This window comes from Saccopteryx leptura, chromosome 6 (genome assembly GCF_036850995.1).
Source record: "Saccopteryx leptura isolate mSacLep1 chromosome 6, mSacLep1_pri_phased_curated, whole genome shotgun sequence".
Lineage (NCBI taxonomy): Eukaryota > Metazoa > Chordata > Mammalia > Chiroptera > Emballonuridae > Saccopteryx > Saccopteryx leptura.
Genome location: NC_089508.1, coordinates 135,728,046 through 135,754,855, shown reverse-complemented (window position 1 = coordinate 135,754,855; position 26,810 = coordinate 135,728,046). Strand labels below are relative to the sequence as shown.

Sequence of the window (26,810 nt, the reverse complement as noted above, 5' to 3'; positions counted from 1 at the left end):
ATCTGCAAAAAGTGATACCTTTACTTCTTCTTTTCCGATATGGATGCCTTTTATTTCTTTGTCTTGTCTGATTGCTCTGGCTAGAACCTCTAGTACCACATTAAATAAGAGTGGAGAGAGTGGACAACCCTGTCTTGTTCCTGATTTAAGGGGGAAAGCCTTCAGTTTAGTGCCATTTAATATGATGTTAGCTGATGGTTTATCATATATGGCCTTTATCATGTTGAGATATTTTCCTTCTATACCCATTTTGTTGAGAGTCTTAAACATAAAATTGTGTTGTATTTTATCGAAAGCCTTTTCTGCGTCTATTGATAAGATCATGTGGTTTTTGTTCTTTGTTTTGTTGATATGGTGTATTACGTTAACCGTTTTACGTATGTTGAACCATCCTTGAGATTCTGGGATGAATCCCACTTGATCATGATGTATTATTTTTTTAATATATTGTTGTATTCGATTTGCTAGTATTTTGTTTAGTATTTTAGCATCTGTATTCATTAGAGATATTGGTCTGTAGTTTTCTTTTTTTGTGCCATCCTTGCCTGGTTTTGGTATGAGGGTTATGTTGGCTTCGTAAAATGTGTTTGGAAGTATTGCTTCTTCTTCAATTTTTTGGAAGACTTTGAGTAGAATAGGAACCAAGTCTTCTTTGAATGTTTGATAAAATTCGCTGGTATAGCCGTCAGGGCCTGGACTTTTATTTTTGGGGAGGTTTTTAATGGTTTTTTTCTATTTCTTCTCTACTGATAGGTCTGTTTAGGCTTTCTGCTTCTTCTTGACTCAGTCTAGGAAGGTTGTATTTTTCTAGGAATTTATCCATTTCTTCTAGGTTGTTGAATTTAGTGGCATAAAGTTTTTCATAGTATTCTACAATAATTCTTTGTATATCTACGGTGTCCGTGGTGATTTCTCCTCTTTCATTTTGGATTTTGTTTATATGAGTTCTTTCTCTTTTTTCCTTGGTAAGTCTTGCCAAGGGTTTGTCAATTTTGTTGATCTTTTCAAAGAACCAGCTCCTTGTTCTATTAATTTTTTCTATAGTTTTTCTGTTCTCTAATTCATTTATTTCTGCTCTGATTTTTATTATCTCCTTTCTTCGGCTGGTTTTGGGTTGTCTTTGTTCTTCTTTTTCTAGTTCCTTAAGGTGGGAAGTTAAGTGGTTCACTTGGGCTCTCTCTTGTTTGTTCATATATGCCTGAAGTGATATGAACTTCCCTCTTATCACTGCTTTTGCTGCATCCCATAGATTCTGATATGTCGTATTGTCATTTTCATTAGTCTGTATATATCTTTTGATCTCTGCACTTATTTCTTCTTTGACCCATTCATTTTTTAAAAGTATGTTGTTTAGTTTCCACATTTTTGTGGGATTTTTTTCCTCTTTTTTGCAGTTGAATTCTAGTTTCAAGGCTTTATGATCAGAAAATATGCTTGGTACAACTTCAATTTTTCTGAATTTGCTGATGTTGTTTTTATGGCCCAACATATGGTCAATTCTTGAGAATGATCCATGTACACTGGAGAAAAATGTATACTCAGTCACTTTGGGATGAAATGTCCTGTAGATGTCTGTCATATCCAGGTGCTCTAGTGTTTTGTTTAAGGCCACTATGTCTTTGTTGATTCTCTGTTTGGATGACCGATCTAGAGCCGTCAGCGGTGTATTGAGGTCTCCAAGTATGATTGTGTTTTTGTCAGTTTTTGTTTTAAGATCAATAAGTAGCTGTCTTATATATTTTGGTGCTCCTTGGTTTGGTGCATATATATTAAGAATTGTTATGTCTTCTTGATTCAGTGTCCCCTTAGCCATTATGAAATGGCCATTTTTGTCTCTGAGTACTTTTCCTGTCTTGTAGTCAGCATTATCCGATATGAGTATTGCTACACCTGCTTTTTTTTGGATGTTATTTGCTTGGAGTATTGTTTTCCAGCCTTTCACTTTGAATTTGTTTATATCCTTGTTACTTAGATGAGTTTCCTGTAGGCAGCATACAGTTGGATTTTCTTTTTTAATCCATTCTGCTACTCTGTGCCTTTTTATTGGTGAATTTAATCCGTTTACATTTAGTGTAATTATTGATACTTGTGGGTTCCCTATTGCCATTTTATATCTTGCTTTCTGTTAGTTTTGTGTCTTGTTTGATCCTTCTCTTTTGTTTTTCTATCTTTTGTTTTTATTTGATTGTATTCCATACATCTTTCCACTGTTGCTATCTTTTTTATCTCATGTGCTTCTGTGGTGGTTTTTTTCAATGGTGGTTACCTTTGAGTAATGAAAAGGGTCCCTACCCTGTTCATTGTAGCGAACTATTTTGTGAGTACTTTTGCACTCCATCGTCCTTTGCTACTGTTAATCTCCATCTTCTCCCCCTCTTTCTTTTTGTTGTTGTCACAGTTTAAATTTGGTTTTATTGTGTTCTTCTTGGAGCTTTTACTTGTGGCTCTGTTTTTTTTTGTTCTTTGTATCTGATTGGAGAACCCCCTTTAGTAATTCCTGGAGTGGGGGTTTTCTGTGTTATCCTTTTTGATGGAGTCAGACAATTCCTGTAGGGCTTACTCATTCTTTTTAATTTTTGAGTCTCTCTCTTCTTCTCTTTGTTGTGCATGAATTTGCTTATCTTCTATTTCACTAATCCTACCTTCTTTCTGGCCTGTTCTATTAGCGAAGCTTGTTACCTTGTTTTTTATCTTGTGAATTAAGTTTTTTATCTCTGTTTGACTTGTTTTTATAGTTTCAATTTCCTTGGAAATATATTCTTTGTGTTTGTTGAGTTGTTTTCTGAGTTCCCCAAATTGCCTTTCTGTGTTTTCTTTTATATGTCTGGGTATTTTTAGGATTTCTATTTTAAATTCTCTGTCATTTAGCTCCAAGGTTTTCAATATATTAAAATTTTTCTCCATAGCTTTTTCCACATCTATCCGTTTTACTTCTATATCTTTTGTATCCATAATATTTGATTTCCTTTTTCTTAATGGCATCTGAGGGTGGTCTTGTTGATAGGACTAATGAGAATTAATAAAAAATAAAAAGTAAAAAAAATTTTTGAAAAAAAGCTATAATAATTTATTTTCCTCCCCTTTTCTTCCTCTCTTCCCCTCCTCTCCCCTCCTCCTTAGGAAAATATCGTGATGAACTGTGAATTATATTATGCTAAAGGGAACAAAAATGGCCTATAACAAAGGGCCTGATTTGGGGGGAAGTGTTCAAGGGGCAAAAAAGGAAGTAGGGGCCCACAACATGCAAAAAAGGAAAAAATATGGGTCAAGTATAAAATGATTTGCTTGTAAGTGATGGTCAACTAAGAGATATAATGAGAGGGATAAGAGGGAAACAGGAAAAAGGGAAAACAAAACAAAACAAAAAAACTATTGTATTAAGTGGAGCAAAGACTGAATAGAATGGAGATCCTGGGTTGGGAGGAATGCTAATGAGTTAAAAAGCGAAGTAAAAAGCACCCAGAATGCCACAAAAAAAAACTTGAGCCCCAAATTAAATAATTTGTTTGTGATTGAGGATTGAATTAGAGGAAAAGTAAAAGGAGAAAAGAAGAAACTAATAGAACAGGAGAAATAAGAAAAAGGGGAAAAGGAAAGGAAGAAAAAAAAAGAGAGAGAGAAAAAGTTAAGGGTTTTGGAGTATAACCCTCATGGAGAGTAAAGAAGAAGAAAAGAAATAAAATGTAACACTTATGGGTAGTGTAGTTCAAGAAGAGGAAAGAGTAAGACAGGCAGAGAATAAAAGGACCAAGGTGGAGGAAATAGAAATAATAGTAATAAAGGCAAGAAGATTAAGGAAACAAAAAAATAGTGGAAAAAATTATAAAGTCTGTGGATTTTCTTGATTTTGAGAGGTTAACTTCTTCCTTTTTCTTTCCTCTCCATCTTCCTGGTCAATGACTCTGTACCCCAGGCTCTGCCACTGTGGCACACTTAGGTAGGGATTTGCAGTTGAGAGACTCTACAGCAATGTCATATATTTGGCTTCAGTCTTGTTGGTAGTCAAGGCTTGTTAGTGTTTGCAGGCTCCAACAATGAGAGAGTCCATTTTCCCGGAGCCTCTCTCCTAGTCTCTCCTTCCTGAATTAGCAGCCTGATGATCCAGCTATGAGGCTGTCGCTGCCTCTGTCTGGGGAGTAAGAGGCTCAAAGAGCTGGCAAATCCCCTCTCTATCCCCACTCAACGCAGGGCTCTGGGTAAGGCTCTGGCAGTCAGAGCCGCCAGCGTAATCAGGTGGGGCTGGGAGCCAATTGCTCTCAAGGTGACATTCTATGAGTCTCCAGGCCTGTTCAGCATGCCTAGCACTCTGTGGGACCACTCTCCCCAGGCTTTCCGCACTTTGTAACCTGCAGTGGCTTGGAAGAAGATGCCCTAGTCACTGCCTGCAGTACAGGAGGTCTTAACATCTGCCAAGTCCCTCTTTTTTTTTTTTTTTTAATTATGCTTTTGAAATCTTTTTTTTTTTTATTATTCATTTTCAGAGAGGAGAGAGAGAGGGAGAGAGAGAAACAGAGAGAGAGAAGGGGGAGGAGCTGGAAGCATCAACTCCCATATGTGCCTTGACCAGGCAAGCCCAGGGTTTCGAACCGGTGACCTCAGCATTTCCAGGTTGATGCTTTATTCACTGCGCCGCCACAGGTCAGGCCCCAAGTCCCTCTTTTTAGTGTATATCCCTGAGTATGAAAGCTCTGCCCATCAGAGGTTAACCCCACCCCTTTAGCAAGAGGCATTAAAAAATATCACACCTCTTGTCTTGGATCGCTGAACTGAGAGAGATTTTGTCAATTAGAGCCGCATAGGTCAGTTGGGAGGTGATTAGCCTGTGGGTTAAGCTAATTTCAGTGATTGGATCCACCAAATTGCTCCAGAAAGAACTGCAAGCTGCCTGTGTGCCCCTCCCCCAATGCTTGATTGTTAGCTTGAATGGCAGGGTGAGGCGCCCCACCCACCTAGAGAAGCTCAGGCATAGGGAAGTTCGCTTTGGCATGCTCTGCGCGCCGCTGGCAGCTGCTGCTCGTGGCATGGGTGGTTGCTTGCGTGCGGGCAGTTGCTCATGGCACGCGCAGGTAGCCGGGGTTCTCCTGGCGCTTGGGCAGCCGGGTTGCTCGCGGCATGTGGGCGTTTGCTCAGGGCATGCCGCCGCTCATGTGGGCTGACCCACCACAGGCACACTCTTTCCTCAGCTTGAACAAACGTTCGTGCCGCAGCCTAGCTTCCTACACACCCTTAGCTCCCCCCAACTCTCACTTCCAAGTGAAAGCAGCCTTTGCTCAGGTTAGTGAGGAAGGCAGAGTGTTTCTTTGTCTGACTTATTTCTTTCAGGGTTGATTATATATTTAGTCAATTTTTCACTGGATCCTACCTTCACCTTCAGTGTATGAAACTTCCATACACACCAAGGATAGATTTTTCTGTCTCTGGTTGATGAACTTGTTGAAATTTTGGGGAGATTTGTTGGTCGAGCTCCTCACGGCACCATTTCTCTGACGTCACCCCGGTTTAAGAATTTTTATGGCAACTTTTATACTACAACAGTGGAGTTGAGTAGTAGTAACAGTAACTATATGGTCCCAAAATATTTACTATCTGTTTCTTTACAGAAAAAGTCTGCTGACCCTTGCTCTAAATTGCTATTACATTCCTAATGCATTCTATAAGAACTTAAAAGGGAAGAACCCTTTCTGAAGAGCCCTTATGATTTAGAATGTTATCAGATGCCAAATTTTGGCAACCTCTGTTAAGTTGTAAAGAAATTACTAGATTATATGGTTAGTAGGGACCACCATATGTCTCCAGGAAAATGCCAGAGAGGTTTCTTGCATGATGTGAAATAGTTTTCCTGAAGTTTACTTTATATATTACAATAAATTTACTCATCATACAAAAATTCTTTGTAGACATTTTTTCAATCCAAATGAGTTTCAATCCAACAATTTAAATATACATTAAACTGTTTATTGATAAAGGAAGATATTATTTCTAGGTTCATCAAGACAATCAACTTAAGTCAAACTCATACCTACCCCCAAACAGTACCATATGTTGAATGAAGACTTTCCCCTATTTGTGTGGTTTACATTATCACATTGTTGTAGGTCTCTGTGGTAACACAATTTTCTTTAGCACTTTAAAAATAAAGAAAGTTAGTTTGAAAAATCTGGTAACATCCTGATCCGCTGGCTCAGTGGTGTAGCATCAGCCTGGCATGTGGAAGTCCCGGGTTTGATTCCTGGTCAGGGCACACAGGAGAAGCGACCATCTGCTTCTCCACTCCTCCTCCCCCCTCTCTCTCTCTCTCTTTCACTCTCTGTCTTTTGCTCCCGGAGCCATAGCTCAAGTGTTTTACATGAGTTGGCTGCAGGCACTGAGGATGGCTCCATGGCCTTGCCTCTGGCACTAAAATGGCTCTGTTCCTGAGCAATGGAGCAACGGCCCCAGATGGGCAGAACATCACCCCCTAGTAGGCTTGCTGGGTGGATCCCAGTTAGGGCACATGCGGGAGTCTGTCTCTGCCTCCCCACCTCTCACATAAAAAAAAGAAAAGAGAAGAGAAGAAAACTCTGGTAACTTATTATCTCACAAGCTCAAGAGTTGGAATCCAAGTCTGGTTTCTGAAGTTGGTGGGAAAATTCAGAAGAGAAACAGTATTTAGCAAAATGCTCTGTCCTTCAAATGGGATCTCTCGATATCCATCAATACAGCCATAGATCTCTAAAAATAGAATATCTTTTGTTTAGTTCTTCCAAGTTATGTCATTCAGAACTGTCTCTTAGAGGTAGTTTTGTTAATTGTTAAACTCAATTTTTAAGTCAATATCTCTCTATTGTCACTTCTACAAACAAGTATAGCAATGGCATTGTTAAGGAAATCCTAGTTCTTGCTGCCTATCACATACAATGTAATTATATAAATAAATTACATAGAAGAAAACATAGGTACTAAACTCATGGACCTTGGCAGTAGAAAATATTTTATGAATTTGACTCCAAAATCAAGGAAAGTAAAGGTAAATATAAATACATGGGACTATATTAAACTAAAAAGTTTCTACACAGCAAAAGAAACTGACAACAAAACAAAAGCTTGCCAACCAAATGGGAAATAATATGTACAAACAATAATTTGATAAGGGGTTAATATCCACAATATATTATATAAAGAACTCACAAAGCTCAGCAGCAAACAAGCAAACATTCCAATTAAAAATGGGAAGAGGATCTGAACTGACACTTCTAAGAGAAGGACATACAAATGGCCAACAAATATAAATATATTAAAAGATGCTCATCTTCACTAGCTATTAGAGTAATGTAAATCAAAATTCCAATGAGATGCCACTCATACCTGTTAGATTGTTTGTGATCAACAACACAGATAATAACAAGTGTTAGAGAGGTTGTGGAATAAAAGAACCCTCATTCACTGCTGGTGGGAATATAAATTGGTACAGCCATTATGTAAGAAAGTATGGTGGTTCCTAAAAAAATTAAGAATAGAACTACCATATGATCCAGAAATCCTCTACTGAGTACCTACCAAAAAAATTTGAAACTTTAGTACACAAAGACTCATGTACCCTCATTTTCAATGCAGAATTATTCACAGTTGTCAAGACATGAAACAACCAAAGTGTTCCTCGATAGAGGATAAAGAAGATGGGGTGCATATATATAATGCAGTACTACTCAGCCAAAAAAAAATGATGACATATTGCTATTTATGACAACATGGATGGACCTTGAAAGCATTATACTGAGTGAAATGAATAAATTAGAAAAAACTAAGAATTATTTGATCTCACACATAGGTAGTATATAAAACTAAGACTCATGGACATAGATATAAGTGATGTGGTTACCATGGGGGGGTGGGCATGGGGAATATAGAGAAAAAAATGTACAGTGATGGAAAATTATTTGATTTTGGGTGATGAACACACAGCACAATCAACAGTTCAAATGCTATAGAGGTGTTTACCTGAAACCTATGTACTCTTATTGTTCAATGTCACCCCATTAAATTTAATTTTCTAAATTTAAAGAAAAGATTGTAAAAAAAACCTAAGTTATTTCTCACAAATGTGTTTTTTCATTTTTCCCCATCTGAATGAATTTCACCAAAACCTTCAGTGACAAAATCTGAAACCCACCTCTCCCTCACCATCTTATCTAATTCATAGTCTCCTAAACACATCTTCACTCTATCTACTTTTTATCTCCACTAACAGCACCCTAGTCCAATTAGGCTGTCTAAATCCACTCTCACCATCTCCAATTTTTTCTCTCTACTGCAGAAAGAATTTTTTTTTAATAATTCAAGTCACATCGTCAGTCCCAATGCAGTGGCTTCCTATTGTGCTTAGTATTAAACAAAATTGCTTAACACAGTATACCTTATCTTGTTTGATCATTCTTGTTTTTGCACTTATCCTCCAGATAAACTGGAGTACTGCCTTATTATTACTATTATTATTATTATTATTATTATTATTAGTGATGAGGGAGAAATGTTGATTTGTTGTGCCAATTATTCCTGAATTCATTGGTTGATTCTTGTATGTGCTCTGACAGAGGATCAAATGTGCAACCTTAATAGTATATCAGTAAGACACTCAACCAACTGAGCTACCTGGCCAGTGCCTGGATTACCACTTTATGTTCTGCCACAGTGTCTTTGCACATGCTGATCCTCTACCTAAACTGCTCTTTTTCTCCCAACTTACCTCTTCTACTTAAGTTGAAGCCTTTTTTGACTTATTCAGTCTCATTCTTGCTTATGTATTCTTTAGTTCTTCCTGAGGGATGCCTTCCTGAACCTGGCTAGAGTGTTCTGAGATCTCAGAGAACTAAGTCCTTTTCCTTCATGGATGTGAATCATTTCAACTAGTAATTATATTCTAAATTTAATACCTGGAATAGTAACTAATAAGTAAAAACTATGATTCTGGACTTCTATAAAATTTGAAGGAGACTCATTTTTTCTATTCCATTTTTTCATTAGAAGATGTATAAAATAATAAAGCATTTATTTACAAAGCACTTTAGGTGATTAATAAAAACTCTCCTCTGGATATAGTCAAGGAGTTATTATTATTAATTTTGCTTATATGATTCAAGGCTATATATAATATAAAATCCTAAATTCTTTGAACCCTAATGAACAGGTATGTTTATTTTAGCATTAATATTAATATACTTAAATATTGAAATACAACATATACATATACCATGTTTTCCCAGGTATAAGATGAGCCCATGAATAAAACACACCTTAATTTTCAGGCCCAAAATTTGAAAAAAAAAAGTATTACATAAAGTTATTGAACTCAAGTTTTATTCATTATAAAATTTATACACCTCGTGCCTGACCAGGCAGTGGCGCAGTGGATAGAGTGTTGGACTTGGATATGGAGGACCAAGGTTTGAAACCCCGAGTTTGCCACCTTGAGTGTGGGCTCATCTGGTTGGAGTGAAGCTCACCAGCTTGAGCCCAAGGTCGCTGGCTTCAACAAGAAATCACTTGGTCTGCTGTAGCCTCCCAGTCAAGGCACATATGAGAAAGCAATCAATGAACAATTAAGGTGCTGCAATGAGGAATTGATGCTTTTCATTTCTCTCTTCCTGTCTGTCTGTCCCTATCTGTCCCTCTCTCTGTCTGTCACAAAAAAATAAATTCATACAACTCCTCATCACTATCAAAACTCCCATCCATTAGCTTGTCCTCATCTGTGTCTGATGACAAATCACTGTCTTCAACAATGAGTGCAAAAACAAGCATGAAAATGCAGGAGATACAAGTAAAAAAATCTACAACCACTGTATAAGATACACCCAGTTTTTAGACCCCAAATTTTTGGAAAAGGGTGTGTCTCATGCATGAGAAATACAGTACTTAGAAATACAACATAGGTAGATGTCAGAAATGGTGGAGTGAAAGACACTTCTGATCTCTTCCTTTTAAATTTTAACAAATTCTACAACTATACACAGAGGGAAAACCTCAGATGAACTTTAAATATATACACACCAGATAGACAAAGTTATGGTTATGCATGAAGGTGGCCCAAAGATAGAATCTACTCACAGAACAAAAAACAAGCCAAAGGACTGAGTCTTTCTTTTTCCTCATAGACCTGAAGGAGGGAGACACTGTTGGCACAGGCTTTGTCTTGGAGCCGGAGCCAGGAGAATAGGAGAGAGTCTGGGTTGAAGAAGCTGAGATAGAGGCAAGAACCAAGAATGGGTAGCAGGACCATTTCCCGGCATATCTAAGCTACAAGGATAAAAATAGATTCAAAGTGAAAGGTTGGAAAATGATTCTCCAAGAAAATAATATCCAAAGACAAGCAGGTGTAGCCATACTCATATCTGACAATGCTGACTACAAGACAGCAAAGGTAACCAGAGACAAAGATAGACATTTCATAATGATAAAGGGGACATTGCATCAAGAATATATAACACTTCTGTATATATATATGCACCAAACGAAGGAGCAACAAAATATATAATACATCTACTAACTGATCTAAAAATACAAACTGAGAAAAATATCATTATACTTGGAGACCTCAATATACTGTTGGTGGCTTTATATCATTCATCCAAACAGAAAATCAATAAAGAAATCTCAGCTTTAAATGAATTACTAGAACAAATTGACATAATAGACATCTATAGGACATTTCATCCCAAAACATCACAGCATACATTTTTCTCCAGTGTACATGAAACATTCTCAAGAATAGACTATATGCTGGGTCATAAAACTAACATCAACAAAGTTAGAAAGATTGAAATTATACCAGCATATTCTCTGACCATAAAGCTTGGAAACTAGAATTCAAGTGCAAAAGAGAAGTAAGCAAGCCCACAAAATGTGGAAATTAAACAACATACTTATAAAAAAAAATAACTGGGTCAAAGAAGAAATAAAAGAAAACATCAAAAGATGGCAATACAACATATCAGAATCTATGGGATGCAGCAAAAGCAGTAATAAGAAGGAAGTTCATGTCACTACATACAGGCTTATATGAAAAAACAAGAGAGAGCCTAAGTAAACAATGTAATGTCACATCTTAAGGAACTAGGAAAAAAAAAGAACAAAGGCAACCCAAAACCAGCAGAAGAAAGGAAATAATAAAAATCAGAGCAGAAATAAATGAAATAGAGAACAGAAAAACGATAGAAAAAATCAATACAACAAAGAGATGGTTCTTTGAAAAGATTAACAAAATTGACAAATCCCTGGCAAGACTCGCTAAGAAAACAAGAGAAAGAACTTATATCAACAAAATTCAAAAGAAAAGAGAAATTACCATATATATCGTACATATACAAAGGATTATTGTAGAATACTATGAAAAACTATATACCACCAAATTCAACAATCTAGAAGAAATGGATAAACTCCTAGAACAATACAATCTTCCTAGACTAAATCACAAAGAAGTAGAAAGCCTAACTAGATGCATAAGCAGGGAGGAAATAAAAACAATGATCAAAAATGTTCCCAAAAATAATGTCTGGGGCCAGGGGGTTATACTAATGAATTCTACCAATCATTCAAAGCGGATTTGATTCCTATCCTTCTCAAAGTCTTCTAAAAACTTGAAGAAGCAATACTTCCAAGCACATTTTATGAGGCCGACATAACTCTTATACCAAAACCTGGCAAGGACAACACAAAAAAAGAAAACTACACACCAATATCTCTAATGAATACAGATGCAAAATTCCAAACAAAATTGTAGCAAGTCGAGTACAACACATTAAAAAAATAATTCATCATGATCAAGTGGGATTCATCCCCGAAACACAGGATGGTGCAACATACATAAAACATTTAATGTAATACACCATATCAACAAAACAAAAAAACAAAAACCATATGATCCTATCAATAGATGCAGAAAAGGCATTTGATAAAATACAACAACGTTTTATGTTTAAAACACTAAACAAAATGGATATAGAAGGAAAATACCATAATCTAATAAAGGCCATTTATAACAAATTATCACCTAACACCATACTAAATGGTAAAATACTGAAAACTTTTCCTCTAAAATCAAGAAATCAAAGCTTCCCACTCTCTTCACTCCTATTCAACATAGTGCTGGAAGTTCTAGCCAGAGCAATCAGACAAGAGAAAGAAATAAACAGCATTCATATTGGGAAAGAAGAAGTAAAGGTTTCACTTTTTTCAAATGATATGATCCTGTATATAGAAAACCCCAAAGACTCCACAGAAAGGCTATTAGAAACAATAAACCATTACAGTACGGTCACAGGATACAAAATTAATATACAGAAGTCTATTGCTTCTTATGCCAACAATGAAATTATAGAAAAAGAAAAATAATAATCCCTTTTACAATTGCAACAAAAAAGTAAAATACCTAGGAATAAATATAACAAAGAATGTAAAGGACCTACATACTGAAAACTACAAAGCTTCATTAAAGATAATTGAAAAAGACACAATGAAATGGAAAAATATTTTTTGTTTGTGGATAAGAAGAATAAAGATAGTTAAAATGGCCATATTACCCAAAGCAATATAAAAATTTAATGCAAATCTCATCAAAATTCCAACGTCAATTTTTGTAAAAAAAAAAAAAAAAAAAGGAACAAAAACCTATCAGGTTTATATGGAACCATAAAAAAACTCAAATAGCCAAAGTAATCCTAAGGAAAAAAACGAAGCTGAAAGCATTGCAATACCTTACTTCAAATTATACTATAGAGCCACAATAATCAAAACAGCATCATATTGGCAGAAAAATAGACACACAGACCAATGGAACAGAATAAAGAGCCCAGGAATAAAACCACATATATACAATCAAATCATCTTTGCTAAAGAAGTCAAAAACACACAATGAAGAAAAGAAAACCTCTTTAGTAAATGTGCTGGGAAAATTGGACAGCCACATGCCAAAGAACAAAACTTGACTACTGTTTGTCTTCTTGTACAAAAATTAATTCAAAATGGGTCAAAAACCTAAATATAATTTCTGAAATAATAAATTACATAGAAGAAAACATAGGTACTAAACTCATGGACCTTGGCAGTAGAGAACATTTTATGGATTTGACCCCAAAGGCAAGGGAAGTAAAGGTAAAGACAAATAAATGTTACTACATCAAACTAAGAAGCTTCTGCACAGCAAAAGAAATTGACAGCCAACTAAATGGGAGATGATATTTTCAAACAACAGCTCAGATAAGGGCTAATATCTAAAATATATAAAGAACTCACAAAACTCAGCAACAAACAAGCAAACAATCCAATAAAAAAAATGGGAAGAGGACATGAGCAGACACTTCTCTCAAGAAGAAATACAAATGACCAATAGATAAATGAAAAAATGCTCATCTTCACTAGCTGTTAGAGAAATGCAAATCAAAACTGCAATGAGATACCACCTGATACCTGTTAGATTAGCTATTATCAACAAGATAGGTAATAACAAGAGCTGGAAAGGCTGCAGTAAAAAAGAAATACTCATTCACTGTTGGTGGGAATAAAAATTAGTCCAACCATTATGGAAGAAAATATGGTGATTCCTCAAAAAATTAAGACTAGAATTACCATATGACCCAGCAATCCCTCTACTGGGTATATACCCCCCAAACTTGAAAATATGGGTACATAAAGACACATGCACCCCCATGTTCTTTGTAGCATTTTTCATGGTGGCCAAGACATAGAAACAGCTGAAATTCCCTTCAATAGAGGATTGGATAAAGAAGATGTGGTACATATATACTATGGAATGTTAGCCATAAGAAATGATGACAGTATTATTTACGACAACATGGATGAAACTTGATAACATTATAGTGAGTGAAATAAGTAAATCAGAAAAAGCTAAGAACTGTACATAAGTGGATCACAAAATTGAGACTCACAGACATAAATAAGAATGCAGTGGTTACCGGAGGGAGAAGGGAGGAGAGGGTAATGAAGTGGAGGAGAGGGAGGGGCTTAAAGAGAAACAAAATATTGACTGATGGAGGATGATTTGACTTTGGGTGATGGGAATACAGAAAATCGACTGTTGAGATGATGTGGAGATATTTTCTCTAAATCTATGTACTCTGGTTGACCAATTTTGCCCTGTTAAATTTAATTGTCTAAATAAAAAAATGAATAAATAAAAAGGAAAAGAAATACAACATATACATATATTACAGTTGCTTCATTAGACTTAGAATCACTTCTTATAATATAGTGACATACAAGAAAAGTTTTTTGGGTTTTGTTTGTTTTTAATTTTTTTCATTTTTCTGAAGTGAGAAGCAAACAGATAGACTCCTGCATACCCTTGATCAAGATCCACCCAGTAAACCCACTAGGGGGCAATACTCCATCTGGGTCATTATGTTGTTGCAACTGGAGCCATTCTAGTGCCTGAGGCAGAGGCCATGGAGCCATTTTCAGCACCCTGGGTCAACTTTGCTCCAGTGGAGCCTTAGCTGTGGGAGGGGAAGAAAGAGACAGAAAGAAGAGGAGGATGGGTGTAGAAGTAGATGGGCACTTCTCCTGTGTGCCCTGGCTGGGAATTGAACCCCAGACTTCCACACGCCAGGCCTATGCTCTACCACTGAGCCAACCAGCCAGGGCACAAGAAAAGTTTGATCTAGTTTGGTTTATGTTGTATTCGATTATATCAGTACAAGTAAGTCAAGGAATATGCTCATCAAGGTATTTTTAAGAGAAATATAATTTGAAATGGAGTGAAAGACATAAATATTTATTGTCATCAGAATTTTTTTTCTTTATTATCTTACAGTGGTCCCTCTTCTATCATGTGGGTTAGGTTTCAAGAATCCCCCACGATAGGTGAAAACCCAAAAGCAGCACCTCATATTTACTTTATTATTTATATATAGTTTAAGGCTTTATTTTGATTTAATATTTTTTAATATGTTTTAATTAATATTTTATGTTTTTTATGTTGTTTTTAGTTTTTTAGGATAGAAAATGCTTATTTTACTACAAAAATAATTAAAATAATAAATATATAAAAATCATATACCACAAAATCCCCTGATATAGTGAAACATCCATGATGCAAAATTAGATATATACAATTTAAAAATCCGCAATACAGTGAGATTGCAAAAAGTGAACCATGATATGGTAAGGGATGACTATATTTCTATTTATTATAAAAGTAACTGAGAGAGTGATAGAAATTAAGGTAACTTCTTGGAGGAGAAAAATATGAAGACACAGTAATGTGCCTTTGGTTGGCCCTTTCCCTACTGCTGCTCTGTGTAATTGTTCTTTGATAAAGTGTTGACCTACACTCATCCTATGTACTTCTCTCCACAGGTTTACAGAGAGCTAGTGCAAGAGCCCCTTCACCCTACCGAAGAGATTTTGAGGCCAAGCTACGTAATTTCTACCGAAAATTGGAAGCCAAAGGATTTGGTCAAGGTCCAGGGAAAATTAAGTGAGTGCTCTAGTGCTTGGTACTGAATTCATATGATAGCTCTTTCTATCTTTTCCTCCCCTATACCTTTGTCAGATTTATGTTTTTGAGATTGGATACCATGGTGTGGAAACATTATGTTAAGTTCATTGTAGAAAGGAAGAAAAATAATTATGAAGAGAAGAAAGAAAAAAGATAATTAAGAAATTGAAGAGGAGGCAGAAGGGAAGCAGAAGGGAAGGGAAGATAAGGGCCAGATAAAAAGGACAATAAATTTCAGACAAAAGCATATGTAAAATAAATGATAGACCTTTTCAGAAAACAAGGAATGTGAAACTAAATTTTAAAATCTTGATTTACCTATACTTATTCTTGACACAAATTTAATTATTTAGTCAAATTAAGAGTCAATTATGGGCTCTTTGTAACTTTGTAATAGAAGTCTAAGTAAAGTGTTGTGTGTTTCTTTTTCTTTCTGGGTTTATGATTTTCATCTTGAAAAGTCGAACCCAAACTCAGGAATCCAATTGAAGAGATCCTTTTTGGAACTGATTTAAAAATCTAAAAAGTAGTCCAATAGAATGGAATATGTCCAATTATAATAGCATACACATTGTCCTTGTGCTGTCAATGTTTTGAAATGAGTGTTTTTAGAAAGTCCTTTGCTTAACTGTGTCATTGGAGAGGTTGGGGAGTGAGACCTGGGCACCCACCATTCACCTAGAACATTCTCTAAGAGCAGAGCTTCAAGCCTCTACTCACCACTGATGTAGCTTCTACTCCTTCCTAGACTTATCATTCGTCGGGATCACTTATTGGAAGGAACCTTCAATCAGGTTATGGCCTATTCCCGGAAAGAACTCCAGCGAAACAAGCTTTATGTCACCTTTGTTGGAGAAGAGGGGTGAGGCACCAGTAGTTTTATTCAGACATCTCAATGTGGTGGACCAGAGCCCCTGGATCTTGGGTGATTTTTCTCAAGAAGAAGCAGGGTGGCTCTAAGCCTTTGCCCCAAGGTGATTCTGATCATATCCTTCTGGGAGGTCTTTCTACAGGTATTGCTAAGCTTTAGATTTCATGTTATTTAAAGCCTAAGATTATTGACAGGTACTAGAGTCTAAGGTACAGAGTCAAAGCATAAACCAAAATTATAGCTCTAAACTACTGGACCTTTACTTTTTCAGTTGATGTACATTTCTGAGTAGCTGATCAAAAACCTCTTCCTCCTAAAGTACACATATACAACTACACAACAATATTTTTTCTATAATTTCAATGGTTTCATAGAAAATCATCTCAAACATAGAGGGTAAGTCCACCTAGGAGGGCACATCAGAATGAACTTGGAAGCTTTTCAATTCGCACATATACACAGATGCATGCATGAACACTGTCATTCTCTTGTGCCTTTCCCAGCAAAGTTCTTGTTTTTAATGGGCCAGCTGTGTGTTTTACCCAATAGATGTTATATGATCAAACAAAAAGGTTAAGGACCATTGCCATAAAAGTTTATTCATGGTCATCTAAGTACAATAAGAACTTCCCAAAACCAATGACCACATTCTTATTTTCTATAGCAAATTAATACTTACATTGAAATCCACTCTAAAGAGCCAAGAATGCTCTTGACATTCCATAGTACTGACTCTGAAAGAGTACACTAGCACCAAGATAGAGGCAGGTTCCCTACCTCCTGCATAATAGGTTCCTGGGCCTCTGCTTCCTTTGCAGCCTGGATTACAGTGGTCCTTCGCGAGAGTTCTTCTTCCTTTTGTCTCAGGAACTCTTCAACCCTTACTATGGACTCTTTGAATATTCTGCAAATGATACTTACACGGTGCAGATCAGTCCCATGTCTGCGTTTGTGGAAAATCATCTAGAATGGTAAGGTATAGAATTTTTGCTTTATTATATTTAAAAGTTTTAGTCTTTCTTGGTCAGAAAACAGCAGCATTTATCAAGGACCACTGTGTTTAGAACACTGTATAGAGACTGATAGAATGCAGAATGATGAGAATGAATAACAAAGCACTAGAAGGAAGACTTTCTGTTAGTCTTCTTTCTAAATACAAAATAAATTACTAAAAAACACAGCATATATATTGCCAACTGCAAATTGATGTAAGAAACAGTAATTGCCTTCTGAGGAGACACTAAGGTAAGTAGACATAGATCCTGGATATTGATAATTTTACTAAAATTTTAAGACCACAGTATAGGTTTTTTGGAGATATACATGGGTTTGAAATTCTTTGACATTTGGACGCTTTTGGACCAATAGATTTAAAAAGTTGAGTTTCATTCTTTTGCATGTGACTTTCCAGTTTTCCCAGCATCATTTATTGTAGAGGCTTTCTTTTCTTCATTGTGTGTTGTTGGCCTCTTTACCAAAGATTGTTTGACCATCTATATGTGGTTTTATTTCTGGGCTTTCTATTCTGTTCCATTGGTCTGAGTGTCTATTTTTCTGCCAATACCATGCTGTTTTGATTATCGTGGCTCTATACTACAATTTGAAGTCAGGTATTGTAATGCCTCCAGCTTCATTCTTTTTCCTAAGAATTACTTTGGCTATTTAGGGTTTTTGATAGTTCCATATAAACCAGATAATTTTTTGTTCCATTTCTTTAAAAAATGACATTGGAATTTTGATGCAAATTGCATTAAATTTGTATATTGCTTTTGTTAATATGGTCATTTTGACTATATTTATTCTAACTATCCAAGAAAAAGGAATGTTTTTCCATTTTATTGTATCTTTTTCAATTTCCCTTAACAATGCTTTGTAATTTTCATTATATAGGTACTTTACATTCTTTGTTATGTTTATTCATAGGTATTTTGTTGTTGTTGTTGCAACCATGAAGGGGATTATTTTTTTGAGTTCGTTTTCTGATGTTTTATTGTTGGCATATAAGAAGGCAATAGATTTCTGTATATTAATTTTGTATCCTGAGACCATACTGTATTGGTTTATTGTTTCTAATTGTCTTTTTGTGGAGTCTTTGGGGGTTGGGTTTTGATGTATAGGAGCATATCATCTGCAAAAAGTAAAAATTTTACTTCTTCTTTCCAATGCTTTTTATTTCTTTCTCTTGTCTGATTGCTCTGGCTAGAACTTCCAGTACCACGTTGAATAAGAGTGGAAAAAATGGACAGCCTTGTCTTGTTCCTGATTTTAGAAAAAAAGTCCTCAGTTTTATGCCATTTAAGATGATGTTAGCTGATAGTTTGTCATAAATGGCCTTTATTATGTTGAGATATTTTCCTTTTATACCCATTTTGTTGAGTGTTTTAAACATAAAATGGTATTGTATTTTATTGAATGCCTTTTCTCCATCTGTTGATAGGATCATATGGTTTTTGTTCTTTGTTTTGTTGATATGGTGTATTACGTTAACTGTTTTATGTATGTTGCACCATCCTTGTGTTTCAGGGATGAATACAAATTGATCATGATGAATTATTTTTTAATGTATTGTATTTGATTTGCTAGTATTTTGTTTAATATTTTAGCATCTGTATTCATTAGAGATATTGGTGTGTAGTTTTTTCTTTGTGTTGTCCTTGCCAGGTTTTGGTATGAGGGTTATGTTGGCCTCATAAAATGTGTTTAAAAGTATTGCTTCTTCTTCAATTTTTTGGAAGGCTTTGAGTAGAATAGGAATTAAATCTTTGAATGTTTGATAGAATTCACTAGCATAGCCATCTGGCCCTGGACTTCTATTTTTTGGAAGGTTTTTGATAGTTTTTGCTATTTCCTCCCTGTTTATGGGTTTGTTTAGGCTTTCTACTTCTTCATGACTCAGACTAGGAAGATTGCATTGTTCTAGGAATTTATCCATTTCTTCTAGATCAGTTAACTTCATGGATTAGTCTGTGGGCCGCACAAAATTGTTCACGGGCCGCGAGTTTGAGACCCCTGTTCTAGATGGTTAAATTTGGTGGCATATAGTTTTTTAATAATATTCAACAATAATTCTTTGTATATCTGTGGTGATTTCTCCTCTTTCATTTTGAATTTTGTTTATATGAGTTCTTCCTTTTTTTTCCTTAGTACGTCTTGCCAAGGGTTTGTCAATTTTTTTTGATCTTTTCAAAGAACCAGATCCTTGTTTTATTGATTTTTTTCTATAGTTTTTCTGTTCTCTGTTTCATTTATTTCTACTCTGATTTTTATTATTTTCTTTCTTCTGATGGTTTTGGGTTGCATTTGTTCTTCTTTTTCTAGTTTCTTAAGGTGTGAAGTTTACTTGGGCTCTCTCTTGTTTGTTCACATAGGCCTATAGTGATAAGAACTTCCCTCTTATTACTGCTTCTGCTGCATCCCAGAGATTCTGATATGTTGTATTGTCCTTTTCATTTGTCTGTATGTATCTTTTGATCTCTTCTTTTACTTCTTCCTTGACCCACTTATTTTTTAGAAGTATGTTGTTTAATTTCCACATTTTTGTGGGGTTTTTTACTTCTTTTTTGCAGTTGAATTCTAGCTTCAAAGCTTTATGGTCAGAAATTATACTTGGTATAATTTCAATCTTTCTGAATTTGTTCATGTTAGTTTTGTAGCCCAACATATGGTCAATTCTTGAGAATATACCATGTACTCTGGAGAAAAATGTATACTCTGGCACTTTGGAATGAAATGTCCTGTAGATGTCTATCATATCAAATTGTTCTAGTGTATCATTTAAGGCCGATATTTCTTTATTGATTTTCTGTTTGGATGAACAATCTAGAGCCGTCAGTGGTGTATTGAGGTCTCCAAGTATGATTGTATTTTTGTCAGTTTTTGTTTTTAGGTCAGTTAGTAAATATATTTTGGTGCTCCTTTGTTTGGTTTACATATAATATATTAAGAAGTGTTATGTCTTCTTGATTCAATGTTTCCTTTATCATTATGAAATGACCACCTTTGTCTCTGATTACCTTTAGTGTCTTATAGTCAGCATTGTTAGATATGAGTGTGGCTACCTGTTTTCCTTTGGATGTTATTTGCTTAGAGAATTGTTTTCCAACCTTTCACTTTGAATCTGTTTTTATCCTTGTAGCTTAGATGTGTTTCTTGAAGGCAGCATATAGTTGATTTTCTTTTTTAATCCATTTTGCTACTTTGTCTTTATTGGTGAGTTCAATTCATTTACATTTAGTGTAATTATTGACACTTGAGGGTTTCCAATTGCCATTTTATATATTGCTTTCTGACAACTCCATATCTTGTTTGGTTCTCTCTTTTGTTTTTCTATTATTTGTTTTTGTTTGGTTGTATTTTATACTTCTTTCCTTTGTTTCTTTTTTTTTTAGCCATGTGTGTCTATGGTGATTTTTTCAGAGGTGGTTACCACTGAGTAATATAAAGGATACATATCATGTTCATTGTAGTACATTATCTCATGAGTGCTTCTACACTCCATTCTCCTTTGCAACTGTTAATCTTTGTCCTCTTCCCTCTTTTGTTTTTGTTGTCACAGATTAATCTTGTTTTTATTGTGATCTTGATGGAGCTTTTACTTGTAGTTTTGATTTGTTTTGTTCTTTGTATCTGGTCTGATAAACCCTTTTAGTATTTCCTGAAGTGGGGGTTTTCTAGTGATAAAGTCCCTCATCTTTTCTATATCTTTGAATGTTTTTATTCTTTGTATTTGAAGGATAGCTTTGATGGATATAGTATTTTTGGCTGGAACTTCCTCTCATTTAGAATTTAAATATTGGGGTTGACTCTCTTTTGGCTTGTAGAGTCTCTGCTGAAAAATATGATGATAACCTAATGGGCCTTCCTTTATATGTTGTATTCTTCTTTTCCCTGGCTGCCTTGTGGATTTTTTCTTTGTCATTGGTTTGTGATAATTTCATTATGATGTCCTTGGAGTAGATTAGTTTGGGTTAAGATAACTTGGTGTTCTATTTGCTTCCTGAGTTCGAGGCTCTAATTCTTTCCATGGGCTTGGGAAGTTCTCGTCTATTATTTGTTTGAATATGTTCTCCATTTCATGTTCTCTCTCTTCTCCTTCTGATATACCCATTATTCTTATGTTGCTTTTTCTGATGGAGTCAGACAATTCCTGTAGGGCTTTCTCATTTTTTTTTAATTTGTGAATCTCTCTCCTCTTCTCTCTGTAGTGTCTCTAGTTGCCTGTCTTCTATGTCACTAATTCTCTCCTCTATCTGGCCATTGTATTAGCTAAACTTGTTACCTCATTTTTCAGTTCGTGGGTTGAGTTTTTCATCTCTGTTTGATTCATTTTCATAGTTTCAATTTCCTTGATGATATATTCTTTTTCTTTATTGAATTGTTTTTTGAGCTCTCTGCCTTTCCATGCTTTCTTGTATTTCCCTGAGTATTTTTAGGACTTCAATTTTTAATTCTCTGTCATTTAACTCTAAGCTTTCCAAGCAATTAAAATTTTTTTCTATAGACATTTCCTCATCTATTTGAGCTACATCTCTGTCTTTTGTATCCATGATATTTGATTTATTTTTCCTTACTGGCATTTGAGAGTGGTATTGTTAATAACACTAATAAGAGATAAGAAAAAGAAAAAATTGAAAAAATACAGTGAAAAAGATTAAAATTTTATTCTACTAGATGGAACAAAAGCTACATAGAATGGAGAGCCAGAGTTGGGGAGAAATGACAAAGAGATTTTTAAAAATGAAGTAAAAAACACACAAAATGCCACAAAGAAAAAATTTGAATCCAGAATAAAATAATTTGTTTGTAAATGATAATCAAATGAAAGAAAAAGTGAAAGAGAAAAGAAGAAAAAAGAAAAAATTGAAATAATATAGTGAAAAAAATTAAAATTCTATTTTACTAGGTGGAACAAAAGCTACATAGAATGGAGAGCCAGAGCTGGGGGGAAATGACAAAGAGATTAAAAAACTGAAGTAAAAAAAAACAAAATGCCACAAAGAAAAAACTTGAATCCAGAATAAAATAATTTGTTTGTGAATGATTATCAAATGAGAGAAAAAGTTAAAGAGAAAAGAAGAAAAAAAGAATTTTAAAAAAAGATTTAAGGTATTTGGAATGTAACCCTCATAAAAAAAAAGTAAACAAGAATGGAAAATGTGACACCTATGGGTAATGAAGTTCAAAATGAAAAGGAAAGAATAAGATGAAAAAAGAATAAAATGACCAAAGTGGGAAAAAAAGATGAAAAATACAAGAAAAAAAATGGAAAAATGTTATAAAAATGTGATTTTTTTCTGGTTTTGGGAGATTAACTTTTTCTTTTTTCTTTTTTCTTTTTAGCCAGTTGTGCTGTACCCCAGGTTTTCCCCTGTGGCACTCTTGAGTAGAGATTTTCAATTAATGTGTCACTATGGCTATGACATAAGCCAAGCCTCAGTTCTGTTGGTAGGGGGGGCTTGTTAGTGTTTGCAGGCTCTGACAATGGGAGAGTCAGTTTTCCCGGTGCCTCTCCCCATGTCTCTCCTTCCTGAACCAGCAGCCTGGGGTCCCAGCTGTGAAGTTGCCCCAGCTACTGCTTGCGGAGCTAGAGGCTCTAAGAGCTGCCAAGTCTCCTCTCCAGCCCCACTCAAAGCACAGTTCTGGGTAAGGCTTTGCCAACCAGAACCACCAGTGTAAGCAGGCAGGGCAGGGTGCCTTTCTGAGAGCCTCTAGCCATATCTAGTATGCCTCAGCACTCTGTGAGTCTAATCTCCCCATGCTTTTTACCCTTGTGCCCTGTTTGGAAGCCCACAGCCCAGCCCGTACAACTTTCACAATGCTCTCTGAGGTCTGCTCCATGGGAATGCACTTTGCAACTTGTATCAGCTGCTGGGAAGTTGCTCAGCCACTGCTTGCAGAGCAAGAGGCCCTAAGAGCTGCCAAGTCCCTCCTCCAGGTCCACTCAAAGCACAGTTCTGGGTAAGGCTTTGTCAACCAGAGCCTCCAGTGTACGCAGACAGGGCAGGGAGCTGATTGCTGGTCAGCCTCCTTTCTAAGGGTCTCCAGGTATGTCTAGTTTGCCTCAGCACTCTGCCGGTCTGATCTCCAGAGGCTTCTCCCTAATGCCCTGTTTGGAAGCCCACAGCCCAGCCCCCACCACTTCCACAGTGCTCTCTAATGTCTGATCCACAGAAATGTGTTTTGTAACCTTTATCAGCTGGCAGAGGTGCCCCATGCAAACAGGCCTAGACATCCTGGCCCTTGCTCATTTTTGTGCTGTTGGTCGGAGAGCCAGGACCACACAGAAACAGCCCACACAGAAGTCTACTGCTGACAGTTTGCAGACACACACAACCATGCCAGAGGCGCTAGGTGGAGCCACTCACACACAGCCAGAAATCGCAGACTGGAAGTGAACAAAGCCCAAAGCCACTCTGGTGCCGAACTCCACAGGCAACCTGCTCAGCCATCTCTGCTAGAGTCTGCCGCTTATGCTAGCTCCACCTCCGTAATCTCAGGCTGAGCTGCGGGCACACTCTTTCATTGGTTTGATCTGCAGTAGGCCAGCTTCTTCCCTCACCCTCAGCCCTCCTTTCTTCTCAGTTCCAAGTGAAATTGGCCCTTCCTCAGGTCAGTGATGAAAGCAGAATACTCCATTCTCTGTCTTATATCCTTCAGAGTGGATTATATATTCAGCCACCATTCCAACCAATCATACCTTTTTGTTTGGTGTATGTGTATTCCAGATGCTCCTGAGATTGTTTTTCTGTCTCTAGTTATTAAATTTGTTGAAATTTCAGGGGGAGATATCAGGAGCACCCCTCATGGTGCCATTTCTCTGACTTCACTCCAGTAGTATTTTCTTTAAGGATTTTTGCATTTGTATTCAGTAGAGCTATTGGTCTGTACTTTTCTTTTTTTGTGTATTCTTTGCCAGATTTTGGTATCAGAGTTATGTTTGTTTCATAACATACATTTGAAAGTATTGCTTCTTCTATTTTTTGGAAGACTTTAAGAAGAATAGGTACCAAGTCTTCTCTGGTAGAATTTGTTCATGTAGCCATCTGGTCCTGAAATTTACTTTTAGGGAAGTTTTTGAAAATTCTATTTTCTCCATGCTTATGAGTCTATTTAGGTTTTCCACTTCCTTTTGACTCAGTCTAGTAAGATTGTATAGTTCTAGAAACTTATCCATTTCATCTAGATTGTTAAATTTGGTGGCATGAAATTTTTCATAATATTCTAGTATAGACATCAGAGAAATGGCACCATAAGGAGTGATACCAATAAATCTCCCCCAAAATTCACAAGATCTTCAACCAGAGACAGAAAAATTTATCCTTGGAGCCTCCAGAAGGTCCACACTAAAAGTGAAGGTATAATTGAGCGAAAAATTGACTAAATATATAATCAACCCCAAAGGAAATAAGGAGGAAGAAACACTCCACCTTCCTCACTAACCTAAATAAGGGCTGCTTTCACTGGGAACTGAGAGTATGGGAACTAAGGTGGGCACAAGGTGTGAATAGAACCAGACTGCGGCACAAACGTCTGAACCAGGCTGTGGCACAGACATTCAAGCTGAGGAAAAACTGTGCTTGTGGCAACCCAGTCAACACAAGCTAACATTTGCACCAAACCTAGACAAAGAAATGCACTTGGGACAGCCATCCACCCCGATGTCTGGTTGGCGCGCGCAGATAGTGGGTGAGAGATTCCTCTTAGAGCCCCGGGCGCCCATGTTACTGGACAGAGGGGCAGAGTGAGAGGCCTTTCTATGGGCTGAAACCAGAGTCTCAGGGTCACCCCTGCGCCCCAAAAAGCAGCACATGGGGAGTGAGTGGGATCAAAATTCCCTATGCTTGAACTTTTCCATGCAGGCGGGGCGCCTCACTCGGAGTGAGAGGCAGCCGGCCTGATATCCTGGTCGGTGAGTGCAGATAGTGGTCGAGAGATTCCCCTGGGAGTGGGTGCTCATGTTCCCGGACAGAGGGGCAGAGTCAGAGGCCTTTCTGTGGGCTGAAACCAGAGTCTTGAGGTTTCTATGCACCCAAAAAAGCAGCATGCGGGGAGTGAGTGGGATTGAAATTTCCTATGCTGGAACTTTTCCATGTGGGCAGGGTGCCTCACCAGGAGTGAGAGGCGGCTGGCCGGATATCCTGGTCAGGGAGCGCAGATAGTGGGCGAGAGATTCCCCCAGGAGTGGGCGCCTGTGTTCCCGGACAGAAGGGCAGAGACAGAGGTCTTTGTGTGGGCCGAAGTTACACCTGAATATACTAGCAGCTCTGATTGATTGAGCCTTACCCAGAGCCCTGTGCTAAGTGGGAATAGAGTGGGGACTTGCCAGCTCTTTGAGCCTCTTACTCTCCAGGCAGAGGCAGCAGCAACCCTATTGCTGGATCATCAGGCTACTAATTCAGGAAGGAAAGACTAAGAGAGAGGCTCCGGAATACGAAATCTCTTATTGGCAGAGCCTGCAAATGCTAATGAGCCTTGACTGCCAACAAGACTAAAGCCCAATATATGACATCACAATAGAGACTTATCAACTCTAAACCTCTAACTAAGCATGCCACAGGGGCAAAACCGGGGTACAGGGTCACCGACCAGGAAGAGGGAGAGAAAAGTAAAAGCAAGAAGATAACCTCTCAAAATCAAGAATAATCCACAGACTTTATAACCTATCCCATTTTATTATATTTGTTCATTTGTTTCTCTTATCTTCTTGTCTTGATTATTTTCTTCCTCTTCCAATTTGATCGTTTAATTCTCTGCTGGTCTTACTCTCTCCTCTCCTTGAACTTCACTACCCATAAGTGTTACATCTCCCATTATCTTTTCTTTCTTCTTCCTTTCTCTCTATGAGGGTTGCACTCCAAAATCCTTACTCTCTCTTTCTCCCTTTATTCTTTTTCATTCTTTTTGTGTTTTCCACTTTTTTTCTATTTTCTCTCCCTCTATATTAGTTTCTTCTTTTCTCCTTTACTTTTTCTCTCATTCAATCCTCAATCAAAAACAAATTACTTTATCTGGGACTCAAATTTTTCTTTGTGGCACTTTGGGGTTTTTTTTACTTCACTTTTTTAAGTGCTCCTAACCCTGGCTCTCCATTTTATCTAGTTCTTGCTCCACTAACTAAAGTAGTGATTTTTTCATTTTTTCCCCTTCTTTCTGTTTCCCTCTTATCTTCTCATTATATTTCTTAGTCAACCATCACCTAAAAGCAAATCATTTTATTCTTGACCCAAATTTTTTTCCTTTTTTGCATTTTGTGGGTCCATACCACCTTTTTTACCCTTTATCACTTCTCCCCAAATCAGGCCCACCATTATAGGTAGTTTTTGTACTATTTAGCACAATATAATTCACATTTCACCAAAATATTTTCTCAAGAATGAGGGGAGAGGAGAGGAAGGGGAAAAGGGGGGGGATAATAATTTGTTTATTTATTCTTTTTTATTTTTAATTTTT

At 36.7% G+C, this 26,810-nt stretch overlaps 1 protein-coding gene across 2 annotated transcripts in view; it reads left to right on the top strand.

Annotated features, from left to right (window-relative positions):
* HECW1 (HECT, C2 and WW domain containing E3 ubiquitin protein ligase 1) overlaps nt 1-26,810 on the top strand; it is a 512,769-nt gene that overhangs the window by 406,075 nt on the left and 79,884 nt on the right. For both annotated transcript variants that reach the window (XM_066342679.1, XM_066342680.1), the window contains 3 exons: nt 15,349-15,469; nt 16,239-16,352; nt 17,180-17,332. In XM_066342679.1, the coding sequence (XP_066198776.1) occupies nt 15,349-15,469; nt 16,239-16,352; nt 17,180-17,332 (388 nt within the window). The remainder of the gene's footprint in view (nt 1-15,348; nt 15,470-16,238; nt 16,353-17,179; nt 17,333-26,810) is intronic.